A 23,613-nucleotide genomic window follows, 5' to 3' on the forward strand; every position below is an offset into this window, starting at 1 on the left:
TCTTTCTTTTGCCCTGAATTGAGTAATTAAGTGGTGTTTGTGTGTGTGTGTGTGAGAGAGAGAGAGAGAGGAAAAGAGATTGCTTATAGAATCAGTCCTGGTAATGTGCACTTTTTAGAAAGTAAATTAGTAAACCAACAGCAGTCTACTCAGAGATCAGTAATCATAGAATATTTTTGTAAAACAGCTTTATTGAGGAATATTCTGTATAGTATAAAATTCATCCATAATTTCATGTATACAAGTCAATGATTTTTATTAACTTTATTGAGTGGGGCAGACATCACCATAACTAAATTTTAGAACATTTTTATCCTTTAAATAGGATCCCTCATGCCTATTAGTATTTAATCGTTTTTTTTCTCATGCCCATTCCAAGGCGACCATTAATCTACATTCTGTCTTGATTAGCATGCTTTTTTGCGGACATTTTATATATACGAAATCATACACTATGTCGTCCCTTGTATCTGGCTTATTTTATTTGGCATGATTTGAAGTTCATCTACAATGTATCATGTGTCAGAAGTTCAATCTTTTTTATTGCTGGATAGTATTCTATTATATGTGTATACCACAACTTTTTATCTATTAATCAGTTGATGGACAATTTGGGTTATTTCCACCTTTTGGATATTATAAATTATGTTTCTATATTTGTATACAAGTATTGTGTGTATATGTGTTTTTAATTATATTGGGTATATACCTAGGAGTGATATTACTGGATTATACTCTAGCTTTAGCTTTTAGAAAAACTGCCAGACTGTTTTCAAAAGTGGTTATACCATTTTATAATTCTACCGCCACTATATGAGGTTTCTCATTTTTCCACATCCTTGCCAACATGTGTTGTTGCCAAGATTATAGAATATTAAAGATGGAAGGAAACTTGATTTTCCTCTCTCTTAAATTAAGTTATAGTAAAGTATAACATTCAAAATTAAATAGTGTCTCTTTAGGTGGTCCCTTTAATCTGGTAAGATTATCAACACACATAGAGACCCTGAAATGGCACGGCAGTACACTTAAGAGGTAATCATCCAGATGGTCTAGCTAGAATATGCTTGTATTTTAAGAAATTATGATCAAAATGAAAACACACACACACATACACACAGACACACACACAGACACACACGTAAATTCCTAGAGATTTTGCAGACCTCAGAAGACTCATGCACAGTTCCCTAGGGCCATGGAACCCTGTTTGAGAAGTATTAGTTTAGAATACAACAGTTTCTAGTAGATCCTTATCCCAGAGGATGATATAAATGGCATAAACAATTTTAGAAAAAAGAAAGAGAGCTTGGACTATAACCCAGATCTCCTGTGTGACAAGTCAATGAATCCCAGCACTACTGATGATCAGAAACACATTTTTTGCTGTGCTCACTGAGAAGAGACACACTAGCAAAATAAGCCACCTGGTTCTCTGAAAGTAGAGAAATAAACAAGGTGTTTGGATATATTTCTGTTTATTGGCCAATATAAAATGCTTGCAGAGAATCATAAACAAACATAGCTCTGCCATTATCTACACATGCATATGGCTTAAGATTTAACAAAATTTTTATAAATAACACATTTATGAAAAAAAAAAATTAAAATGTACCAATATTCAATGTAAAACACCGAAGACCTAGCTAGTGAGGTGGGGTTGGCAGGGAGGAGGGGAACAGGAGGGATTTTGATCTCAATGTGACAGGGCTGTCTGTTGTGGAGGGGTATGCTGCAGTACTGAATCCTTTCCTAGCCTGGATCTGAGATTGTTGTAGGAAAAAATTGTTTCCCCAGACTCCCTCCTGTCAAAATCCAAGTCAAGGTATATGGAGAGAAAAACAGTAAACCAAAAAACCCAATTCATTCTCAACAAATACCTCCCCACTTCCTTACAAACAAAAGCTATATTTTTTTTCTTTTGCTGGTTCATATGAAGACAACTTAACTATTGTTTAGGCTCAAGGGTGTGTTGAAAATGTTTCTATCAAGTGTACTTTGTGCTTCCACTGGCCAATAACCCCTTTGTCGAAAAACATAAAAGCATAGTGCTCAAACAAATATGTCCCAAACTTTAAAGCATTGAAAAGGAAAACTGTAAAAAGAACTTTCCTGAAGCAAATATTCAACTATGACATTTGCTATGGCCCAACCAGAAATTATAAAGGAAAAACATCCTTCACTTCACCTTTGCCCCAAATACCTTAAAACGCAAAGCCAATTGCCACCTCCAATTGCTGACCCATAAAAAGTTGGAATTAAGGTGATTCTGGGTCTGGCTTTGGCTGTTCACATAATATTCATACCATGAGCAAGCACAGTGAAGAAGGCTGGCTCTGGCACTTTATCATATTGTGTTACAACCATTATCTTTCCTCTAGAGCAGCAGTGTTAAATGTGGGCTTGAACTACTGCCAACCACATGGCAGCCTTTGAATACCTGTAGCACCTGCAGCCTGCTCAAGCCGAATCATCCTCTTTCTGGATACTACTACTTCTACCAGAAGGTGAAAACATGATCAGTGAAAGTCAGTGAGATGATAATAAACCGTAGCAGAAACAAAACAAAACAAAACATGCCACCAAAAAACACAGCACCTCATGGCCAAGGCCTAAACCGTTGGTTGCCACATATTTGCTAAGACCTATGCGGGGCCAGGCTGCTTGCTTGGTACAGGCTTCTATTTTAATTGCTTCTAATCCTCAGTCCAGTACAATGAGACCTTTTTTGCTTTTTTCCCCAATTACTTTTAGTAATCTGATCAATTGGTTGCCTCAGGGGCCCTTAATCAGTGTTTGTAGACGGACTAAAGTATTTACTAAAAGTATTTATGTATTAAAACTCTAAAATATTTAACAAAACTCTAAAAGCAATAATCTCGCCGTAGAGAGCACTCTTTTGCCAGAGCTAGAACCTGGTGATGAAGTGCACATTCTGCCTAATGTACTTCATGAACCACCTAATACTTGTGGGACAGGAGCTAACTGTACAAGTTTCAGGCAGATTCTCAGATAATAAAGAATACAACCTCCATGGAACTTGTTTTTCTCTGAGCATGAGAGGTATAGGTGGGAACTAAAGGTAAAAAGATAACTGAGAAAGAATCAAAGGGAACAGTGGTGAGACAGCTGAGATTCAATTGATATTTCAATAGAAAGAGGCATACTCAGATGTCCCTACATGGATTGAGGGCTGTCTTTGAGGGACTGCTGGGAGGTAGTCTGGGAAACCCAGGCTCCAGAAGGAAGATTACTTTAGTTCAGAAATGTTCTGTAAGGTTTCAAAATGGCAAACTTCAGCCCTCCTCCCTGCTGAGGGTGTAGAGCACCTAGAATATGGGGAGAGGCCCAGGGGATCTAGAGGGAAAGTGTTTGCCCTGCCCTATGCTGTAGAGCAGGACCATTGTTCTTCAAACATATACAACACCCTGCAACTGCCCCAGGGAGTGCAGTGAGTCTAGAGAAGAAGGCAGAAGAAAACTTATAATCTGTAAGGGGTGAGAAATAGAGGGAGAGAAAAGTAAAAAATTATTTATCTTGCCCCAACTGAACTAAGATGCAGATGAAATCATGTGCTATTTTTTTCTTTTTTTCCATAGGAGACTACACTGCTGCCTCAGAGACACTCAACAAACTATGGGGCTAGCTACTTTTCCTGCGAGTGGGGATGGGCTGTCTTAATCAGTCTCCTAATCTCTCTCCCATGCTCCTTAATGATCTTTTAAGGATCATTTACACAGTGTGTAGTGAAGAGAAATAACTACAGAGGACCTTTCAACAACCCCACTTGTCTCTATGCCATAGCCAAGCCTAGTTTCTGCTCTAGCTGCCCTTCTCTGGCCTCTACTCTCAGTCAGGGAATGCACACTTGGGTCTGTGGGTGGACGTGTAGGCCATACTATCGTTCTCAAATATGAATTACTTTGGGTAAGTCACTACTGTTTTGGCCTCAGTTTCCTCATATTTAAAATAAGCATAATGTATCAATGAGGTTTTTTTAAACTGAAAAGCACTAAATTGTTATTGACAGTTTTGCCCAAACATTTACAGTATCTGTCTAGGCTTTTAAAGATGGGATAATTGCCCATTCCGACTTTTAAATAAAGTTAAAGTCTTAAGTCACCCAAACGAAAATTAGAGACTCAAATTGCAGAAAGGAGAAGTGGGGGGACTGGGGAGTGGGAGGTAAGTGGGGGAAAGAAAAATGAATGCTCCTACCGGCTCTAGCCTATATCCCTTCTTTCACACCCAAGGGACAAAAAAAAAAAAAAAAAAAAAAAAAAAAGAAAGAAAAAAAATGAACCCTGTCTAGCCTCGCAACCCTTCACATTTTCTAACCTCTGTGGGACAGTGATGAAGGGCAAATCTCTTAGCTTTCCACTGTCGTCCGACCTGGCAGAGAGTGTACCAGGCTGGCAGAAAGAGGAGCGGGAAACTGGTGGGACGAAGAGAGAACAGGCTTCATATGATGGGCAAGGACATTACCTCATTAATATTCAGGCAAAAGGGTCTTATATGTCCATCTACCCCTCTTGTTTTCAGACAGAGTTGTTTTCTCAAACAGATATGGCAAGAAAACAAAACATCCTTCTACCTCATAACATTTTCTTCCAGAAAATGAAGATTTCAAGATATTGAAGAGGCCATGAAGGCATCCTAGCTTGCTGTTCACCTCTGGATAACTGTATAGCTTAAAGCCAATCACTTTCCATCTCTGGGCTTCAGTTTTATCATCTGTCAACTGGGGATGATAATCTCTGCCTTGCCCACCTCTGGGTCTGTGTAAAAACCCACTGAGATGATGACTATGAAAGCACATTGCAAAACGTAAAGTGAGACACCCATAAATGTAGTGAATTCCAGCATTCTTAACCTAGGATAACTGTGCCCTATCATGTCTTAATTTTTCCAAATTGTCACGTCTAACATCCCAGACTATATAAGGTGCTTTCAAGTGAAGGAGCCAGTTGCTCCACTCATCTGAGTGCTTTTTCTTTCCAAAGTTGACACATTTTGAGGGAGTGGGAATCAGCCCAATTGGCCCATTATGGACAAAAAGGGAGAGTTAAAAATAAGGCCGGGCGCGGTGGCTCAAGCCTGTAATCCCAGCACTTTGGGAGGCCAAGGCGGGTGGATCACGAAGTCGAGAGATCGAGACCATCCTGGTCAACATGGTGAAACCCCGTCTCTACTAAAAATACAAAAAATCAGCTGGGCATGGTGGCACGTGCCTGTAATCCCAGCTACTCAGGAGGCTGAGGCAGGAGAATTGCCTGAGCCCAGGAGGCGGAGGTTGCGGTGAGCCGAGATCGCGCCATTGCACTCCAGCCTGGGTAACAAGGGCGAAACTCCGTCTCAAAAAAAAATGAATAAATAAAAAAAATAAATAAATAAACTTGTGATGCTCACACCTGAGCCCTGAGGGTCTCATTTGCTCTGTTTGTTATCGGAGAGCCATGGAAAGAGTAGTTTTATTCATGCTGAGAAGCATGTGAAACTGATATTAAGAGCTAATGAAATGATAATTTTTTTTTTTTTTTTTTCTAAACCAATAAAGCACAAAATGGTCCCTAAGCTGCCTTAAGGCCAGGCCTCAGTGAGAACTTTATCTCCTTTGTCCCTGAGACCTTAGGAGCTTCACTGTCAACCCAGAGTCCAAAGCTCTGAGCTTTGAGTTGATCTTGGGATCTAGAGACTGAGTTTTGGGCTTTAGAAGATGAGGAACCTGGAAGGGACAAAAAAGGCAAGAAGAGAAGAGAAATAAATGTTGAAAGTAACTTTAAGAAGGACTATTAAAAAAAGACACTAGTTTAAATCCACACTAAATAAGGGTAGAGATCTACTTGTAGGGAAGAGGACCTTAGCAAATGTGCTGGCTTCAGAGCTGTCACAACTAGTGAAGTCTGTGAGACATGAGCCGGGGAATTACGGCACCAGGCCTCCCCCAAGATAGATATTAATACGTGTGTGTGTGTGTGTGTGTGTGTGTGCGTGCGCACACATGTGTGTTGAGGAAAGAGGCAGTGTTGAGGAGCTAAAAAGGGAGAAGGGTTTGATTTTGCCTTAAAGTGCTGGGTAGATGTGCTGACACAATTTTGAGAGGCTTACCTGACCAAAAATGCAGGCATGAAAACTCTACCCCATTCACTGTCCTTCTCTCACCTCTTCTCTATCATCAAGTTGAGCTAGGAACATATCTGGTAGTCCCAAGAATGGGAAATCTGGCTCCCCAGGCTACAATGGGGAAGCAAGAAATTCTGCGGATCAGTCCTGATGAAATGGAAAATCAATTATCTGGTGAGATGGGATAGAATATGCCCCATCTGCAGAATATTAGGTGTTGTGGACACATTTCAGGCCCCTGTTGCTGTTGTGGTACACGAACAAGGAAGCAGAGTCCAGAGAGAACAACTGGGCAAGGCTGCCAGGAGCCCAAGAGACCTAGGGAGAGAGCAGATCAAATTAGAAACGTGGGAAAATCTCACTAGCATCCTTTTCTCTCTACCCCTCCAAATATCATACGTTAAGCCAATGGTTGAGGTTGTAACAGAAGAAATACATTAGTTAGATAGGGATATGACAATTCTACCCTATTCTACATTGATGAAATCATTTATCATGAAGATGGGTTTAGTTCTAAGCTCCACAAAATTTAGAAGAACCTAAAGTGGTATTCTCCAGAGAAGCAATGTTATCTTTAAGCCTCTGCAGGGCTATCACAAAACAGAGGAAACAGATGAGGTCTGTCTGGCACAAGGAACAGAGCCAGGATGCATAGGTAGGTACTAAAGGGAGACAGAAAGCTCTTTTTTTTACATTGACTTCAAACCCGCCAGTCACAATTGTGTATATTGTAATATACATTGAGAAGTAGTCAGCCCTCTGCCACCTCGAGTATGTGAGCAAGGACTACACAAACTCTTAGTGGGATTATTATAAAAGGGACACATGCCTTGGAAGAAGAATTGGACTAGATAACCTTGACGGTACCTAAGTTTATTGATTTGATATCAGTTATAACTTTCACATTTCATATCAGTTATGACTTTCAAATCTACATTTGTTCACATTTTTTTAGGTTGGATGTAGGGAGCAGGGAAGTCATTGGGAGAACTGAAGATGTATTAACTGAAGACTGAAGAAATACATCAGTGGGCGATACAAGGTATTTGATTAGTTGCAAACTGGAAATCTACCTCCTGTCCTATCTTATGCTACTTAAGCCTTTGAGAAAGTAACATTGGCTATCAAATCGTTGCAATGGTGCAGTTGGATGAACTCTAAAATGGAGCCCCCAAACTTGGGTTCTTGCCCAGTCCTAGCCCACGAATTTGTTCTGTGACTTTGAGAAACTAATTTTCCCTCTCTGTGTCTCAGTTCTTGCCTCTGTAAAATGAAAGGATATGCACAAGGTTCGTATGGCTATTAGGGAATGTAGGTTGATTTGAAATATAGGGTTTCCAGATGACAAGGTTTGTATATATTTTTCTACTGTGCTATGCTGCTTGTACATATAAAGGGAGATACCTGAATGTGACCATTAGATAGTGGGGCCCTGAAAGAGCTTGGGAAAGGCCAGAATGGAGAGACTCGTATTATGACAACCTTGCCAGTTCCCTGACAATTGGAGACCCAGAAGTGTGAGATCTGTCTGGCTAAAAAATCAGCATCACCGCTGTTGTCACTCCACCCACAAGTGTTCCTAGCTTGCTGCTGTTCCTCCACACCTTGTGAACAATAATATTCCGGAGGGGAATTCCTTGAGGGTGGTCTCTAATTTCTGTTTTGCTTTTTTTTCTGATCCATCTTTCTGGCTCACCTTGTTAAAGTTAAGGGTTGGGAACTTCAAAGGGCACATTGAGCTCCAGCCTGTCTCCTGTGCTTTCAGCTGTGTTTTCCCCCAAGGTCTCAGCTCCCGTACAGGAGGCAGAACTGGAAAACTTTTGCAGGTCCAGCTCTGTGCATTCGATGGGGTTGTGGACCCAGTGGGAGTGGCTCTCTGAGGCGCAGGAGGCCATGGTAAAGGACTCCTGTGTGGGGAAGCCACCAGTCGAGCTGCAGTCGTCTTCGAGGATAGGGTTAAGTGGCTGCGTCTGAAAGATGCTCTCACTCACTTGGGACTCAGGACTGGTCTCCTTGCTGGGTGGGATGGGGAAGAGAGATTCTTCCTCTGCTGCCTTATCAGCCTCAAATTGCAGCGAACCTCCTGCAACTCGAAGCAGAAAGCCACTGGGTTACCCAAAAGCAGGTGCTCTTCTCAGCTCGGCACTGGGTACTGAGCACAAGATAGGGAGATGTCTGGGAGCTGATTCTTCCTTTCCTCTCCCTGGGAACTAGAGCACCTAGCACCAGGCTGAGGTGACACAGTTGAGAAACATACTTACATTTGGGTATCAGATTGGGGCTACCTGGTACTGGATCAGGGAAAATAATCAATTTCTCTAGACAAAAAGAAGTCTTTGTGGGAAACAGGATTTTTATACCTTCTCCCTTCCCATAATCTTTATGGCCTGGTGTTATGTCTGTATACATTACTTTATATGACAAACTAGACTCTGCAGATGGAATTAAGGTTATGGAGCTCAAAATAGGGAGAGAATCCTGGATTACTCATATGAGTCCAAAGTATTTCTGTGGCCCGAAAAGCAGAAGAGGAAGACAGAGGAGACAGAGAGTATGAGAGAGGTGTGGCATGAGAGAAACTCAACTCGCCATTGCTAGTTTTGGAAACAGAAGGGGGCCATGAGCCAAAAAAAGTAAGTGGCCCTAGAGGCTAGGAATGGTCTTCAGCTTAAGGTCAGCAAGGAAATAGGACCTAAGCCCTTTAACTCCATAGACCTGAATTCTGCCATCTGCATGCATGGTCAAGCGAACAGATTATCTCCCCAAGCCTCCAGAAAGAAACAGAGCCCTGCCAATATCTTAATTTTGGCATTGTAAGACTCTTAAACAGAGACCGAACAGCCTGCTGAACTTCTAAGCTATGGAAACTGTGAGATAATAAGCTACTAAATGTGTGGTGATTTGTTATGATGATAGAAAAGTAATATTCCTTTTATGCATAGGTCTGATTCAACATCAGGTCACAAACAGAACCTCTGAGATGTGTGTTTGGCCTCTTAACTTTGGTTGTGATTTTGCTCTTTATTCAAATTCGTTGACTATGTTTACCACAATTTCACACAAAAATCCAGATTTCTGAATTCTCTTGAAAATGCAGTAGATTCTGCAACACTAAATATTTCCACATGGTTACAAAGACCTGGAGCTGAGTAGTGGATTCCCCTTTAGACAAGAGAGCACTCTCTAGTTTACCACAGTTGCTACTCGTCTCTCTTGCAACCTTACATTGGATCTAATTCATACATACATCTCACCCCGGTATGTGTGTAAGTCAGTGACTCCTGAAAAAGTTTTCCAGCATGAGAAAATGTCTAGCCCTCCTACCCCTTATAAAAACACTGGGGAAGCTTCTTGCCCTTATATTCCAAGAAGCCTACCACATTATTATCTTCAGGATAGGACAGCAGAAAAGGGTTACCCATCTCTCTTCTCCTGAGGCAGCTCTCAGATATTCTCTCATTTTCACCTTCTGGACCCTGAGGTCCAAATGCTTCATTGCTCATGTTTCATGTCCATGCACCCAGGGACTAAGTAACACCTCTTATCTGGGACACTGGCCTCCAAAGTCAGAGACAGGAAGGTCTACCCTGAGTCACAATGTCCCAGGAGCTAGCAAAGAGAGAAGTAGACTTTGAGAAGGATCATAAAGGGACAACAGTGTTCCCCATGTACCCTACAGCCCATGAAATGCTATATTCATCTCCATTTAAGCCAGGGCACAACAAAATATACCTCTTGGGTTTTTCAAGGTCATCTGCCAGGCCCCAGGGCCAAACTGACCAAGGCAAATCTACATTAGCACAAATAGTGCTGCTTTGGGTCCACTGTCCAGTGGGCTGAAAAGGAGTCCTGAGCACTCTTTTATCTAGTAAACTTTATTATTCCCCTTATAAATCAACTTCATTTTCTGGTCTGAGTTCCTGTTTCAGTGTTCCTGCCTAACTCTCAGTTCCCTTAATGGCACTGAAGCTTCAATGAACCTTGGTATTCTTGGCTGGAGTTCTAACTCTTTGCCTGGTCCTGACCAGCCACCTTCTCACTTCCTCCATCTTTGCCCTCAGTGAGCTGGATTTTCTGGCCCATATTCTTGTCTAGTAGCTGAAGTTGTGCTTAATAAAGATCACAATGCTAGTGTGACTTTTTCTTTTTACATTATGCTAAGTTGTATAATTATTTTATTATATATTAATATTAATAATAGAAATAAATTGAACAATAAATATAATGCGCTTGAACCATTCTCTCCATGGTCTGTGGAAAAACTGTCTTCCATGAATTCATCTAGTGTGACTTTATATATGATTTACCATCTGGAATTGTACATGGCCATCTCATATGGACTGGGCCAGACCTCTTGGACATCAGTATTATTTGAGAAAAAAAGTCTAGGTTTGCCAACTCTTCTGGACATTGGGGTTTCAGTTATCCCCATTTGTGAAGTTAGTATACTGATAGCAGTTGCCTTAGCACTCAACCACTTTTATTTCAGTCATATCCCAGATATAGCCGAGCCTTTCTCAATTCCTGACATGCTCTAGAATTTATACCTAGTAGTATAGATATAAAGAATTGTAAAAGAACTCAGAAATCAAAAAGATCGATCCTATCTCTTATCTTAACAATTAGGAAGAAAGAGTTCTGAAGAGGCTAGATGACTTGTCTAAGGCTACGTAGTGATTTAGAGGTAGTTGTAGAACATAGGTCTCTGGCTTCCTTTCCTGTGGTATCCCACCATACCACATTCCTTTACAAACTTCTGAAATGTAATGAACCAGGTCTTCTAAACTCTCAGGGTTAGTCTCAGGAATCTCTGAAGTCCCATGCTTCCTACTGCAGCCCCAGATAGTTCCCCAGACCAAGAGAAGACTATTCATGGGGTTTTAAAGCATGGTAGAAAAGGCCCATTATTTCTCAACCTCAGAACAGTCCTGTCTTCTGCCAATAAGAGCCTTGTTCCTGATTCATGTGAAACGTTAAACAGCCACCCTTACCACGCTGGCAATGTCTGTTGAAGAACTGCTTGCAGTAGAGGAAGAAGAGCCCCAGGAAGGCCAGGGTAAACACCACTAGCAGGCTGCTCACCAGTGCAACAAGTGTGGCCTCCTGAGGGGACACTGTGGGTTCATCTGCCTCCACTAAGCTCAACTGGAAGGCACCTGTGAGACCAAAAAAAAAAAAAAATGCGGCAGGTCAGTTAGTGAGGGCAGTTAACAGTCACCCTGACCCTGGGCCTGGACTTCCTCAGGCTGTCACCCTTCTCCCTAGGGCCTTCCCCAGTTAGAGTGCCTATGCTGGTTTTACTTCTTTCCAGAGCAGGCAAAATTATAAAGAACAAAGCAAAAGAATTTGCACATACTGCTGGTATGTACAAATTAGTACAATTAATTGAAGATGCACATATCTTATGATCTTTCCATGCCACATTTAATAATACAATCCAGATAAATGGCAACAAGCTAAAACATTCATCATTAGAGCACAGGATAAACAGATCATGATGTAATCCTAAAATTTTGTATTATTACACAGCACTTGAAGACCTTTATGGATCAATATAAATAATCTAGAGGGGAAAAGCAAATTGGAGAAAGAGAATATGTAGCTTGATATCATTTCTATAAAACATTATAAAATACATAACAGTATATATTGGTTATGAATATGTACATATATCACAAAAGAATCTAAGTATTAAAACATTAGTGGAGAGTATGGCAGAGGCATAGTGCTTACCAATTATCCACATGAGCCCCTGTATTCCCCTTATACCCTTGCAGTAAGGCCATCAGAGTACTTCTGGCCAATGAACTGTGAGTCGAAATAACATGTGTCAATTCCAGACTGAGGCAGTTAATAACCAGTATGTCTCCTCCATCTCTTCCCCTGTATCATTGACCTGGAAGCTCTATGGTTTAGAAGGCACAGTCAAATGAGGTAAGAAGGTCGTTGCACAGTGAAAAATACACTTTTATTGTATAAAGTCACTGAGATTTTGCAGTTTGTTTGTTACTGTAGCATAGTCTACCAACAGAATACATACAATTTCAGGATAGTGGTTGTATCTGAGGAGGTAGAGAGATAATAGGACTGAGAGGATCGCGAATTCCGTTATATCTGTGAAATCTTCATTCTTTTAAAAAATCTGAAGCAAATATGCAAAATGCTATGATTTATCAGCTTTGGATGGATGATGGGTAACTGCATTTTAATTTTACATTTTTCTGAACTTAAAAAATATTTTTATGTGTTGGAACTTTTTCATGATTTAAAAATATATATTAATAATTTAAAAATAATAATCAATAGAAGACAAAAATGATAGATAGTAAGATAAATGGATACTGATATAGGCATAGATTAGACCAGGCATCCCCAAACTATGGCCCGCGGGCTGCATGCGGCCCCCTGAGGCCATTTATCCAGCCCCCCGCTGCACTTCAGGAAGGGGCACCTCTTTCATTGGTGGTCAGTGAGAGGAGCACGGTGTGTGGCGACCCTCCAACGGTCTGAGGGACAGTGAACTGGCTCCCTGTGTAAAAAGTTTGGGGACACCTGGATTAGACCCTAGTTCTTCATTCAGCCTTTACAAGTTCAGCCCTAGGGCCTCCTATATATTTCGTATAATAGTAATATCTCATAAGTGTACATATGTTATAATTTGTAAAGTACTTCCTAATACCCATTTTATCATTAGACCTAGACAGCCACCACATAACGTATGAAGAAAAATTATTATCATGACTCACATTTTCTTCAGAGGAGGGAAATGAGTTCAATGAGTTTGAATGATTTGCATAGGGTTACATAGATAATATGTCATGAAACCAGAATTCAGATCTGATTCCCTTGCCACTCTATTCTACAGGAAAGGGTATGAGGGGATAGGGGAAGTCTTTACTACCCTATCTTGCTGCCACCCAATGGGTTGAGGAGGAAAGGGAAGAAGACAACTTGAGTACACACATTGAACCTCAGAGGTGGGGGTCTGCTTCGTGCACGGGATGCACTCTTGGTCCTGCAGGCCTCCAATGCGTGTCTTTCGGTAGAACCTGTGTTCAGAGCAAATAGGAATGGCAGGGTGATCAAACAAGCAATGCACTTGGACCAGTTTTTCCTGGAAAAACAGATAAGAATTTTGCCAACCTGAAAATAAGTGCCCACCCTTCATTGTGAGGTATCTGCCTCTGTTTCTCATTCTGACTCAGAAGCCTAGACACTCCACTTCTTTTCCCATTCACCATACCATGGACCACAAAGGAGACCTAATTCCACAAGAGAGGGGAGCACTTCTTTGCTACCAAATACACCATAACTTCTTTTAAGTCTACAGTGAGATTTATCTTGAACTTTGTTCCTGGGCTGAGAGTGATGATGAAAAAGCTGTCAAGTACTCATCTGTGACTGACAATGCGCTAGGCACTTTATAGAGGAATCTTAGGAAGATACCACTTCTCTCTTCTGGGAGCTTAAACTGAATAATATGTTGATGGTTAGAATACCTCAACTAAGTTCTAAGAGGTGAGGATGGGAGAAACCTCCAACAGCTAGAAAAGCCCAGACAAACTTGGTCTCATAAACCAGGCTCACCTGGGCAGACAGTCTCCACAGACAGCATTAGAGGTAGCTGTGCAGTTGATCTTCTGAACACGATTGATGACAGCACAGGTGATGCAAGTCTGACATCTGTGGTGGCCCCATCTGCTTTTGTACCTGTGAGTAGGGCAGGCTGTGCAGTATGCATCTCCACCCTCTCCATAACCACAGTCCTGTAGAGAGATGGGAGTTGTTAATATTGCTCTATGGGAGCTTGGAGATGGGATCACCTATGGGACAAGTGGACTTGTACATAGTAGTATTTTGCAAACTGCAAGTTGTAACCCCACTACTAGGTCATAAGACCAATTCACTAGGTTGCAGCCAGCATTGAAAGATAAAATAGAATAATAGTATCAAATATAAGAGTACATAGAATGAAGTAAAGCTAAGTATTTGTATCCGTCAGTATAGGCTAGTCTGTAGTATGACAAAAGGCAAACCCTAAATTTCAGTGTCTTAAAATAATAAAAGCTTATTTCTCACTTCTTATATTTGCCTACCAAGGCGTTCCTGAGGGCTCTGCTCTACATCATCTTTAATGGGGTACTCAGAGTTACAGAAGCTTTATCTTTGTGCTGCCATGATTACAACATTGTGAACTATGCACAAGCTCTTAAAGTTTTCCCCAAGAAATGACCCATATTGCGTTACTCACATGCCCTTGGCCATACATATCACATGATCATTAATAACTACAAAGAGTACAAGAAAATGCAATTCTTCAATGTGGTGGAATGTGGGGAGCTGAAATATTTGACAAATAGTCTTAAGCACTACCCACATCAGTACCGTTTTATAAAAGTTTTACAGATAAAATACATGAAAGTCAAGCTTTCAAGATGGTGGTAGCTGAGGGGTTGACTGAGAGGCCGACTTGAAGGCCCTTACCAAGTAAAAGAGGTCAGGAATCACTCCCTCCCTGCTTCTCACAGTCCTGGGAGCACAGCAGAAGTGTTTTTCTTTTTTTAATGAACAAGTAAACCATACAAATTGTCAACATGGGACGGAGATCTACATCATCCACTAAGTGGAAAATTATGAACCCCACAGACCAAGCCCGAAAGGAAGCCTGGAAGTGACAATTAAAGAACAAAAACCAGCACATGACGGTTCGAGCTGCAGCTTTAAAGATGAGGGATCCAAAACAGATTATCTGAGATATGGAGAAATTGGATGAAATGGAGTTTAACCCAGTGCAACAGCCACAACTAAATGAGAAAATACTGAAAGGCAAGCGTAAAAAGCTGTGTGAAACCTCTGAACGTATTCTACGACTCTATAAAAAAGAGAACAGATATTCACAAAGAACCGAGAAAGCTAGAAGTAGAATATGAACAGAAGAGGGCTCAACTCAGCCAATATTTTGATGCTGTCAAGAACGCTCAGCATGTGGAAGTGGAGAGTATTCCTTTGCCAGATATGCCGCATGCTCCTTCCAACATTTTGATCCTGGACATTCCACTTCTTGGTGCCCAGCCATCTTCCATTCTAAAGAAAACCTCAGCCTATGGACCTCCATTTCGGGCAGTTTCTATCCTTCCTCTTCTTGGACATGGTGTTCCACAGTTGCCCCCTGGCAGAAAACCTCCTGGCCCTCCCCCGGTTCACCTCCTCCTCCAGTCGTGCAGATGTATGCCGTAAAGTTGGTTTTATCCTAGATCTTCCCCCTCGTAGGTGAGATGAAGACATGTTATGTAGTCCTGAACTTGCCCAGCAAGGTTATGATGATGATGTTTCTAGCACCAGTGAAGATGATGGCTATTCTGAGGGCATGGATCAAGATAAGCAATGATGACAGTACTGATGACAGTGACACTGGCAAATCAGATGGAGAAAGTGAGGGGGATGAATTTGTGCACCGTAATGATGGTGAGACAGACAACAACGAAGAAAAGAAGTCAGATCTGAGTGTACGGTTTGCAGATATGCCTGGAAAATCAAGGAAGAAAAAGAAGAATATGAAGGAACTGACTCCTCTTCAAGCCATGATGCTTCGTATGGCAGGTCAAGAAATCCATGAGGAGGGACGGGAAGTAGAGGAATTTTCAGAAGATGATGATGAAGATGACTCTGATGACTCTGAAGCAGAAAAGCAATCACAAAAACAACATAAAGCGGAATCCTATTCTGATGGCACATCCACTGCTTCTTCACAGCAGCAGGCTCCCCCGCAGTCTGTTCCTCCTTCTCAGATACAAGCACCTCCCATGCCAGGACCACAATCTCTTTTACCACCACCTGCTCCACCATTACGGCCTCCTGGTCCACCTCCCGGAGCTCCTCCATTCCTGAGACCACATGGAATGCCAGGACTCTGAGGGCCTTTACCCCGACTTTTACCTCCAGGACCACCACCAGGCCTACCCCGTGGCCCTCCCCCAGGTCCACCTCCAGGTCTGTCTCCTGGTCCCCCTCCTTGGGGACCCCCACCAAGGCTACCTCCCCTTGCATCTCCAGGTATTCCTCCACCTCGTCCTAGCATGATGTGCCCACCTTTGGCGCCTCCCCTTGGACCTGCTCGCCTCTGGGCTTTTCCCACCAGCTCCCTTGCCGAACCCTGGGGTTTTAAGTACCCCACCCAACTTGATTCATCGACCCAAGGTGGATGATATGAGTGCAGCCATCATTGAGAAGAAAGCCACAGTAACCATCAGTGCCAAGCCACAGATCACTAACCCCAAGGCAGAGATTACTTGATTTGTGCCCAATGCACTGAGAGTACATCGGGAGAATAAAGGGGCTACTTCTGCTCCCCGAAGAAAGTCAGAGGATGATTCTGCTGTGCCTCTTGCCAAAGCAGCACCCAAATCTGATCTTCTGTTCCTGTCTCTGTACAAACTAAGGATGATGTCTTTGAGGCTTTCATGAAAGAGATGGAAGGGCTACTGTGACAGCTTTTGATGCCAGAACAGGCTTCTGTTCATAACAGTGGCCCATGAAGAAAGAGACTCTTATTAAGCTTAGATGAAAGAGCTGCTTCCACCGTCAGGGTATTTTCTAATTTCAGTTCAAGGAATATCCTAAAATTTAGCCTTGTCCAGAATTTACTGCACATAAAACAGAGTATGTCATTAAGAATAGATCAGTTATTGAAGCAGTGCTGCTAACATCATTCCCTTTCACACTACCATTTTCATCCTGTTTCTTCCCCTTCTCCAGTTCTTTGGAAATTTGTGATCAGAGGTATCTTAGTTGCTTATTTTGTTTTGACTCTTCTTGTGTGCTGTGGGCACTGGAGTGGAGATTTCTGACAAAAACAGTTTATTTCATCTTGCCTTTTGTGTTTATTTTTAATATTTTCCTGTAAATATTTTGTAATATTTTATTTGTAATAAAATGGATCACAGTGTCATTTCCTAAGACAAGGCAGGATATGTGGGAGGAAAATGTACAATTCTTTGATTAAAATTATTTCCCACTGACCTAAACTTTGAGTGATTCGTGGGAAAAATAAATAAACCTTCTACACCAAAAAAAAAAAAAAAACAAAAAAAAAAAACCATGAAAGTATATATTGGGTTGTGATAAAAAGTTATTTCTCACTCTAGTAATAGCAAAAAATGTTTGAATGCCAATGATACAGATGAGAGGCAAACAGTCTAGCTGGCTCTTGTCTCAGCTCTGGTGCTAACTTTGGCATATATTCCTTCCTCCCAACCCCCAAATTTTGGGCATCAGAGATTCTAGCACTTGAGGAAATTGGAATAAATGTTCTCTAAAGATTCTTAGAGCTGGCAGCCTAACCTCAAGAGGAACAATCCTCTTGCCTGATACGTCACAGCTCTTTCTCAAAGAAACAACTCTAGCTGTAAAAGGATATTTACTGAATGCTAGTTGTAGCAGAAGCTAGCTGGTTGTTTACTTAACCTATTCTTTATTTCTCCTGGGAACAACACTACCCAACATTCCTTAACCTCACTGGAATTAAGTGGGGGCATGTGCATCATTTTTAGCCAATGAAATAGGAATGAAAATATTGTGTGCCATTCCTAGGCCTGACTCAATAACATGTCCTGTGTGCTACTTACATTTTTTTTATACATTCATTTTTCAGTGCATGTTTACACCCCTGTAAACCTTTGAATGAATATATTAAGAATGACAGAGGAAGTCAGATAAAATGGAGGAGTAGGCAGCTTCAAGCTCTTATGCACCCACAGAAACATCAAGAAACAAGCAGGAACTGTCATAATCAATATTGTCAGAACTCCGGAAAACATTCAAAGGCTTACATGAACCAAGTAAATGTTAAATCAAGAAAAAGTTCACTTGAAAATAATAAGAAAGTTTTCTGCTGTTTTTACTTGTACTTGTTACAGCCCTCACCCCAGAGCAGTGGCAGTCCTAAAGTAGTGGAAGTTTTAAAGTAGCATCAGCCTGTGTTCCTAGTGTGAGATCTCAGTACCTGATTCCAGAGTGAGCTAAGCAAACCTTATTGACAAATTACTGTGTATGTCTGTCCTAACCTCTTTGAGGGCTATTTGAAGGACCAATAAAAGGTATTTATGTATGTTCCACTCGATTCAGAATGCAGATTGGAAAAGTGATAGCCACTGTTTCACAATGCTCCAAGGCAAACTAACAAACCACAATGCTTAGGGCAAATATTATGGATTAAGACATAAAACAGACTGAATCTGGGAGCAAAAGCTGGGGGAGGTTACTTGAGAAATAAGGACATTCAAAAGCATCCACATGGAGGAATTTAGAAAGGTATATGCATACACAGGACAAGACACATGCTCAGAAAATCCTAGTGGAGACCTAAAGCTTACATATCAGGCTGATCTCTAAGCTAAGTACACATCTGGCTAACTGCTGAAGGAGTGCCACAACACAGAGCCAATCTAAAAAAAATGGGAGAAGTGTGTGACTATTTTTTCTTTTGGTTGATGGTGTTGTTTTTTAACTTTTAGCATTCAATTAAATTGCTGTCCAAACATTAGCAGAACATGAGCTAAATTAACATAGGTTTCAATTACTATACATGACAAGAAATAGAGTATTTACAAAAATAGTTTGGAAAAACATCTGAACAAATAGACTGCTAGCCTAGGCAGCATGGCAAAACCTTGTCTCTACCAAAAATTGGTTGCGTATGGTGGCATGCACCTGTGGTCCCAGCTACTCAGGAGGCTAGGGTGAGAGGACCACTAGAGCCCAGGAAGTGGAGGCTGCAGTCAGCAATGACCATGCTACTACATACACTCCAGTCTGGGTGACAGAGCAAAACTCAGTCTCAAATGCAATGATAACAACAATAACAGCAACAACAAATGGATTACTATAGCCTTCAACCACACAAAACTAGAAAACAAAGAAAACCAAAACCAAAAACAAAACAGGTAAATGTGAGGAAGAGGGGAATCTGACTTCCAGAGTTACTTCATTACAATACAAAACTGCCCAGTTTTTAACAACAACAACAAAAATCACAAAGTGTAAAAAGAAACAAGCAACTGTGGCCCATTCAAAGGAACAAGATAAAGAAAGAACAGAGAGACTATTCTTGAGGAAGCCTGGACATTGCACTTACTAGAGAAAGACTAAAAGAGCTGTCTTAAATTTGCACAAAGACAAACATGAACTAATAACTAAAATCAGGAAATAAATGTGTAAACAAAGTGAGAATATTGGTAAAGAAAAATGCTAAAAAGAAACCAAATATAAATACTGTAGCTAAAAAGTAACATAAATGAAATGAAAATTTCACTAGGGAATTTGAGTAGGCAAAAGAATGAGCAAACTTGAAGGCAGGACAATTTAAATGATCAAGTCTGAGGAGAAGAAAGTAAACATAACAGAAGCAACCTGTGAGACATCATGCAGGTGACCAATATAAGCATTATGGGATTCCCAGAAGAAAAATAGAGAGATGAGGGAAGAGAATGAATATTTGAAGAAATAATGGCTTAAAACTTCCCACATTTGATAAAATACATGAATTTACCCATCCAAGATGCTCAAGAAACTCCATGCAAGATAAACTTAAAGAGACCCACGCTGAGATACACTATAAACAAAATGTTTATATCTGAAAACAGAAAGAAAATACTGAAAATCAAGAGTAAAATTATTTGTCAAGTAAAGGTACTTTCAATAAGATTCAAAGCATACTTCTCATCACAAAGTGCAGAGACTGAAAGTCAGTAAGATGATGTATTTAAGTGCCCAAACTGTTAACCAACAACTCTATATACAGCAAAAAAGTTCTTCAAAAATAAAGGAATAATTAAACCAACCCTAGATAAACAATAGATGATTGGTATCACTAGACCTGACTACAAGAAGGGAGTCTTTCAGGCTGAAATGAATGAACAATGGTCAATAACCCAATGTCATACAAAGAGAATATATCTGGTAAAGGTGAATGCATGGAAAAATATGATTCCACTTATATGCAATATCTAGAATAGGAAAATCTGTAGAGCTAGAAAGTAGAGTAGAGGCTACCAGGCACTTTGGGGAGGGGGAAATTGGGAGTTACTGCTTAATGTGTACAGAGACTGTATTTGGGGTAAGAAAAAGTCTTAGAAATAAAGGGGTGATGGTTGCATAACATTGTGAATGTGATTAATGCTACTGAATTCTACACATACAATGTTTAACACAGCAAATTTGAGGTTTTATATTTTACCACAATCTTAAAAATCGTAATGCAATATACCAAAAACCACGAATTATAAAATTAAATGGGTGAAATGCCTGGTATGGAAACTGTATATTAATAAGGCTGCTAAAAAACATAAAGCTCCAATAAGTCTGGGTTTCTGAATGGCTGGAAAGAACCTTCCTACTCCCCGACATGGATAGGAGTTACATTCAGGAATAAACACTTAATCTGTTATGTCACCAAACTTTAGCATTTGTTACAGCAGTTAGTATTATTACCTGAACTAACATTTAAGTTATACTTTCCCAGGAGTTGGAAAAAGTGAGCATCAGGCAGACTGTAAATATGCCTGCCATTCTGTCCCTGTGTTTGTCCACTCAGGCTTTGCCCAATGTCTCACAGCCTCACTCACAATGATCCCATATACCAATGGAATCTGACATGAGCACTAGCCATTTTACTAATAATGTAATTTTCTTGAAAAGGCAAAGGGCTTCTTGGAGTCTCTGCTACCTTATGTGCAGCTTTGGAATAGTGATAGCTGCCAGATCTGTTTTAAATGGTGAGCTGAGGGTCAAACTAATAGGAAATACAATGTAGTGATGAAAATCCCTGATCCAAGGCAGCAAAGACCTAGCTTTAACTCCCACTTCCACCACTGACCAGCCCTGTGACCTTGGGCATGTCCTTGGGCCTGAATTTTCTTGTCAGAAATAATGCTATCCAAATTATAGGTTTGTTAAGTTTACATGAGCTGACCAAATGAACAAAGGGAATATCTCAAAGCAATGGAGACTAGCTGGCTTTTTAAATAGGTCATGTTGGATAACAGAAAGATAATGTGAAAAATGATCAAATTTGATACATTCCTCACACTATATACCATAATAAATGCCAAATAGATCAGAAATTTATAGATAAAAATTAAAACCCAAAAGTACCAAAACAAAAAATAAATAAATTCCTCTTTAATCTGGGAATAGAGAAATCTTCTTTAACTGCAACTCAAAGTCCAGAAGCAATAAAGAAAGATAGATAGTTCTAATTACAAAAAAATTCAAAAAGTTTGAGTATAAAAGATTCATAAGCAAAATTAGAAGACAAACAACAACTAGTAAAAAAATGTACACCATATCACAGACTAAAGATTTATATTGTAACATACAGAACTGGTATAAATTAACAACAACAACAACTTTATGAGAAACTAAATATATATTCACAGAAAAAGAAACATTAACAGCCCTTATCCCAGATAAAAGATGTCTCTTAACCACACATACACACACACACATACACACACACACACACATACACACACACACACAACATACACAGATATATGTATATATATAGCTCTATGTAGGGGCTGTGTGTAGTGCTTGTCACTATGCCTGGAATATAGTAATGCTTCAATTAACAGATAAACATTAGATATTGTTCTTCTGGAAAGCAAGTGTTTATACCATCTAGAGCACTGGAATCAGAAGACCTGTGCCTGACTCCTCACTTACTCGCTTGCTAGAGAAGGGAATGACAAAAGCAAACTAGCCTTTTTTTTTTTTATTGCATTTTAGGTTTTGGGGTACATGTGATGAACATGCAAGATTGTTGCATAGGTACACACATGGTAGTGTGGTTTGCTGCCTTCCGTCCCCTTACCTGTATCTGTCATTTCTCCCCATGCTATCTCTTCCCACCCCTCCCCCATTTCCTCCCAACGGACCCCAGTGTGTAGTGCTCCCCTCCCTGTGTCCATGTGTTCTCATTGTTCAACACCCGCCTATGAGTGACAATATACGGTGTTTGATTTTCTGCTCTTGTGTCAGTTTGCTGAGAATGATGGTTTCCAGGTTCATCCATGTCCCTACAAAGGATGTGAACTCATCGTTTTTGATGGCTGCGTAATATTCCATGGTGTATATGTACCACATTTTCCCTATCCAGTCTATCATCGTTGGGCATTTGGGTTGGTTCCAAGTCTTTGCTATTGTAAACAGTGCTGCAATGAACATTCGTGTGCATGTGTCCTTATAGTAGAATGATTTCTAATCCTTTGGATATATACCTAGTAATGGGATTGCTGGGTCAAATGGGATTTCTATTTTTAGGTCCTTGAGGAATCGCCACACTGTCTTCCACAATGGTTGAATTAATTTACATTCCCACCAACAGTGTAAAAGTGTTCCTATTTCTCCACATCCTCTCCAGCATCTGTTGTCTCCAGATTTTTTAATGATCGCCATTCTTACTGGTGTGAGATGGTATCTCAATGTGGTTTTGATTTGCATTTCTCTGATGACCAGTGATGATGAGCATTTTTTCATATGTTTGTTGGCCTCCTGTATGTCTTCTTTTGTAAAGTATCTGTTCATATCCTTCACCCATTTTTGAATGGGCTTCTTTGTTTTTTTCTTGTAGATCTGCTTTAGTTCTTTGTAAATTCTGGATATCAGCTCCTTGTCAGATGGGTAGGCCGCAAAAATTTTTTCCCATTCTGTTGGTTGCTGATTCACTCTACTGTTTCTTTTGCCATGCAGAAGCTGTGGAGTTTGATTAGGTCCCATTTGTCTATTTTGGCTTTTGCTGCCATTGCTTTTGGCTTTTTGGTCATGAAGTCCTTGCCTACACCTATGTCCTGAATGGTTTTGCCTAGATTTTCTTCTAAGGTTTTTATGGTATTAGGTCTGATGTTTAAGTGTTTAATCCATCTGGAGTTAATTTTGGTGTAAGGTGTCAGGAAGGGGTCCTGTTTCTGCTTTCTGCACATGGCTAGCCAGTTTTCCCAACACCATTTATTAAACAGGGAGTCCTATCCCCATTGCTTCTTTTTGTCAGGTTTGTTGAAGATCAGATGGTTGTGGGTATGTTGTATTTCCTCTGAGGCCTCTGTTCTGTTCCGTTGGTCTATATCTCTGTTTTGGTACCAGTACCATGCTGTTTTGATTACTGTAGCCTTGTAGTATAGTTTGAAGTCCGGTAGTCTGATGCCTCCTGCTTTGTTCTTTTTGCTTAGAATTGACTTGGCTATGCGGGCTCTCTTTTGGTTCCATATGAAGTTTAAGGTGTTTTTTTCCAGTTCTGTGAAGAAGGTCATTGGTAGCTTGATGAGAATAGAGTTGAATCTGTAAATTACTTTGGGCAGTATGGCCATTTTCACGATGTTGATTCTTCCTAACCATGAACATGGAATGTTTCTCCATCTGTTTGTATCCTCTCTTATTTCGTTGAGCAATGGCTTGTAGTTCTCCTTGAAGAGGTCCTTTACGTTCCTTGTTAGT

The 23,613-nt window shown here is 40.5% G+C and overlaps 1 protein-coding gene and 1 pseudogene across 1 annotated transcript in view; one reads left to right on the top strand and one right to left on the bottom strand.

The window, feature by feature from the left end:
* Nucleotides 1–1,830: 1,830 nt before the first annotated feature.
* Nucleotides 1,831–23,613, bottom strand: part of EDA2R (ectodysplasin A2 receptor) — a 52,518-nt gene continuing 30,735 nt past the window's right edge. Inside the window, 6 exon segments of the mRNA XM_074392239.1 lie at nt 1,831–6,385; nt 6,388–6,441; nt 8,115–8,206; nt 11,115–11,279; nt 13,087–13,172; nt 13,711–13,889. Coding sequence (XP_074248340.1) covers nt 6,287–6,385; nt 6,388–6,441; nt 8,115–8,206; nt 11,115–11,279; nt 13,087–13,172; nt 13,711–13,889 — 675 coding nt within the window. The 3' untranslated portion in view covers nt 1,831–6,286.
* LOC101029535 (WW domain-binding protein 11 pseudogene) lies at nt 14,600–16,649 on the top strand (annotated as a pseudogene).

This window comes from Saimiri boliviensis, chromosome X (assembly GCF_048565385.1).
Source record: "Saimiri boliviensis isolate mSaiBol1 chromosome X, mSaiBol1.pri, whole genome shotgun sequence".
Taxonomy (NCBI): Eukaryota; Metazoa; Chordata; class Mammalia; order Primates; family Cebidae; genus Saimiri; species Saimiri boliviensis.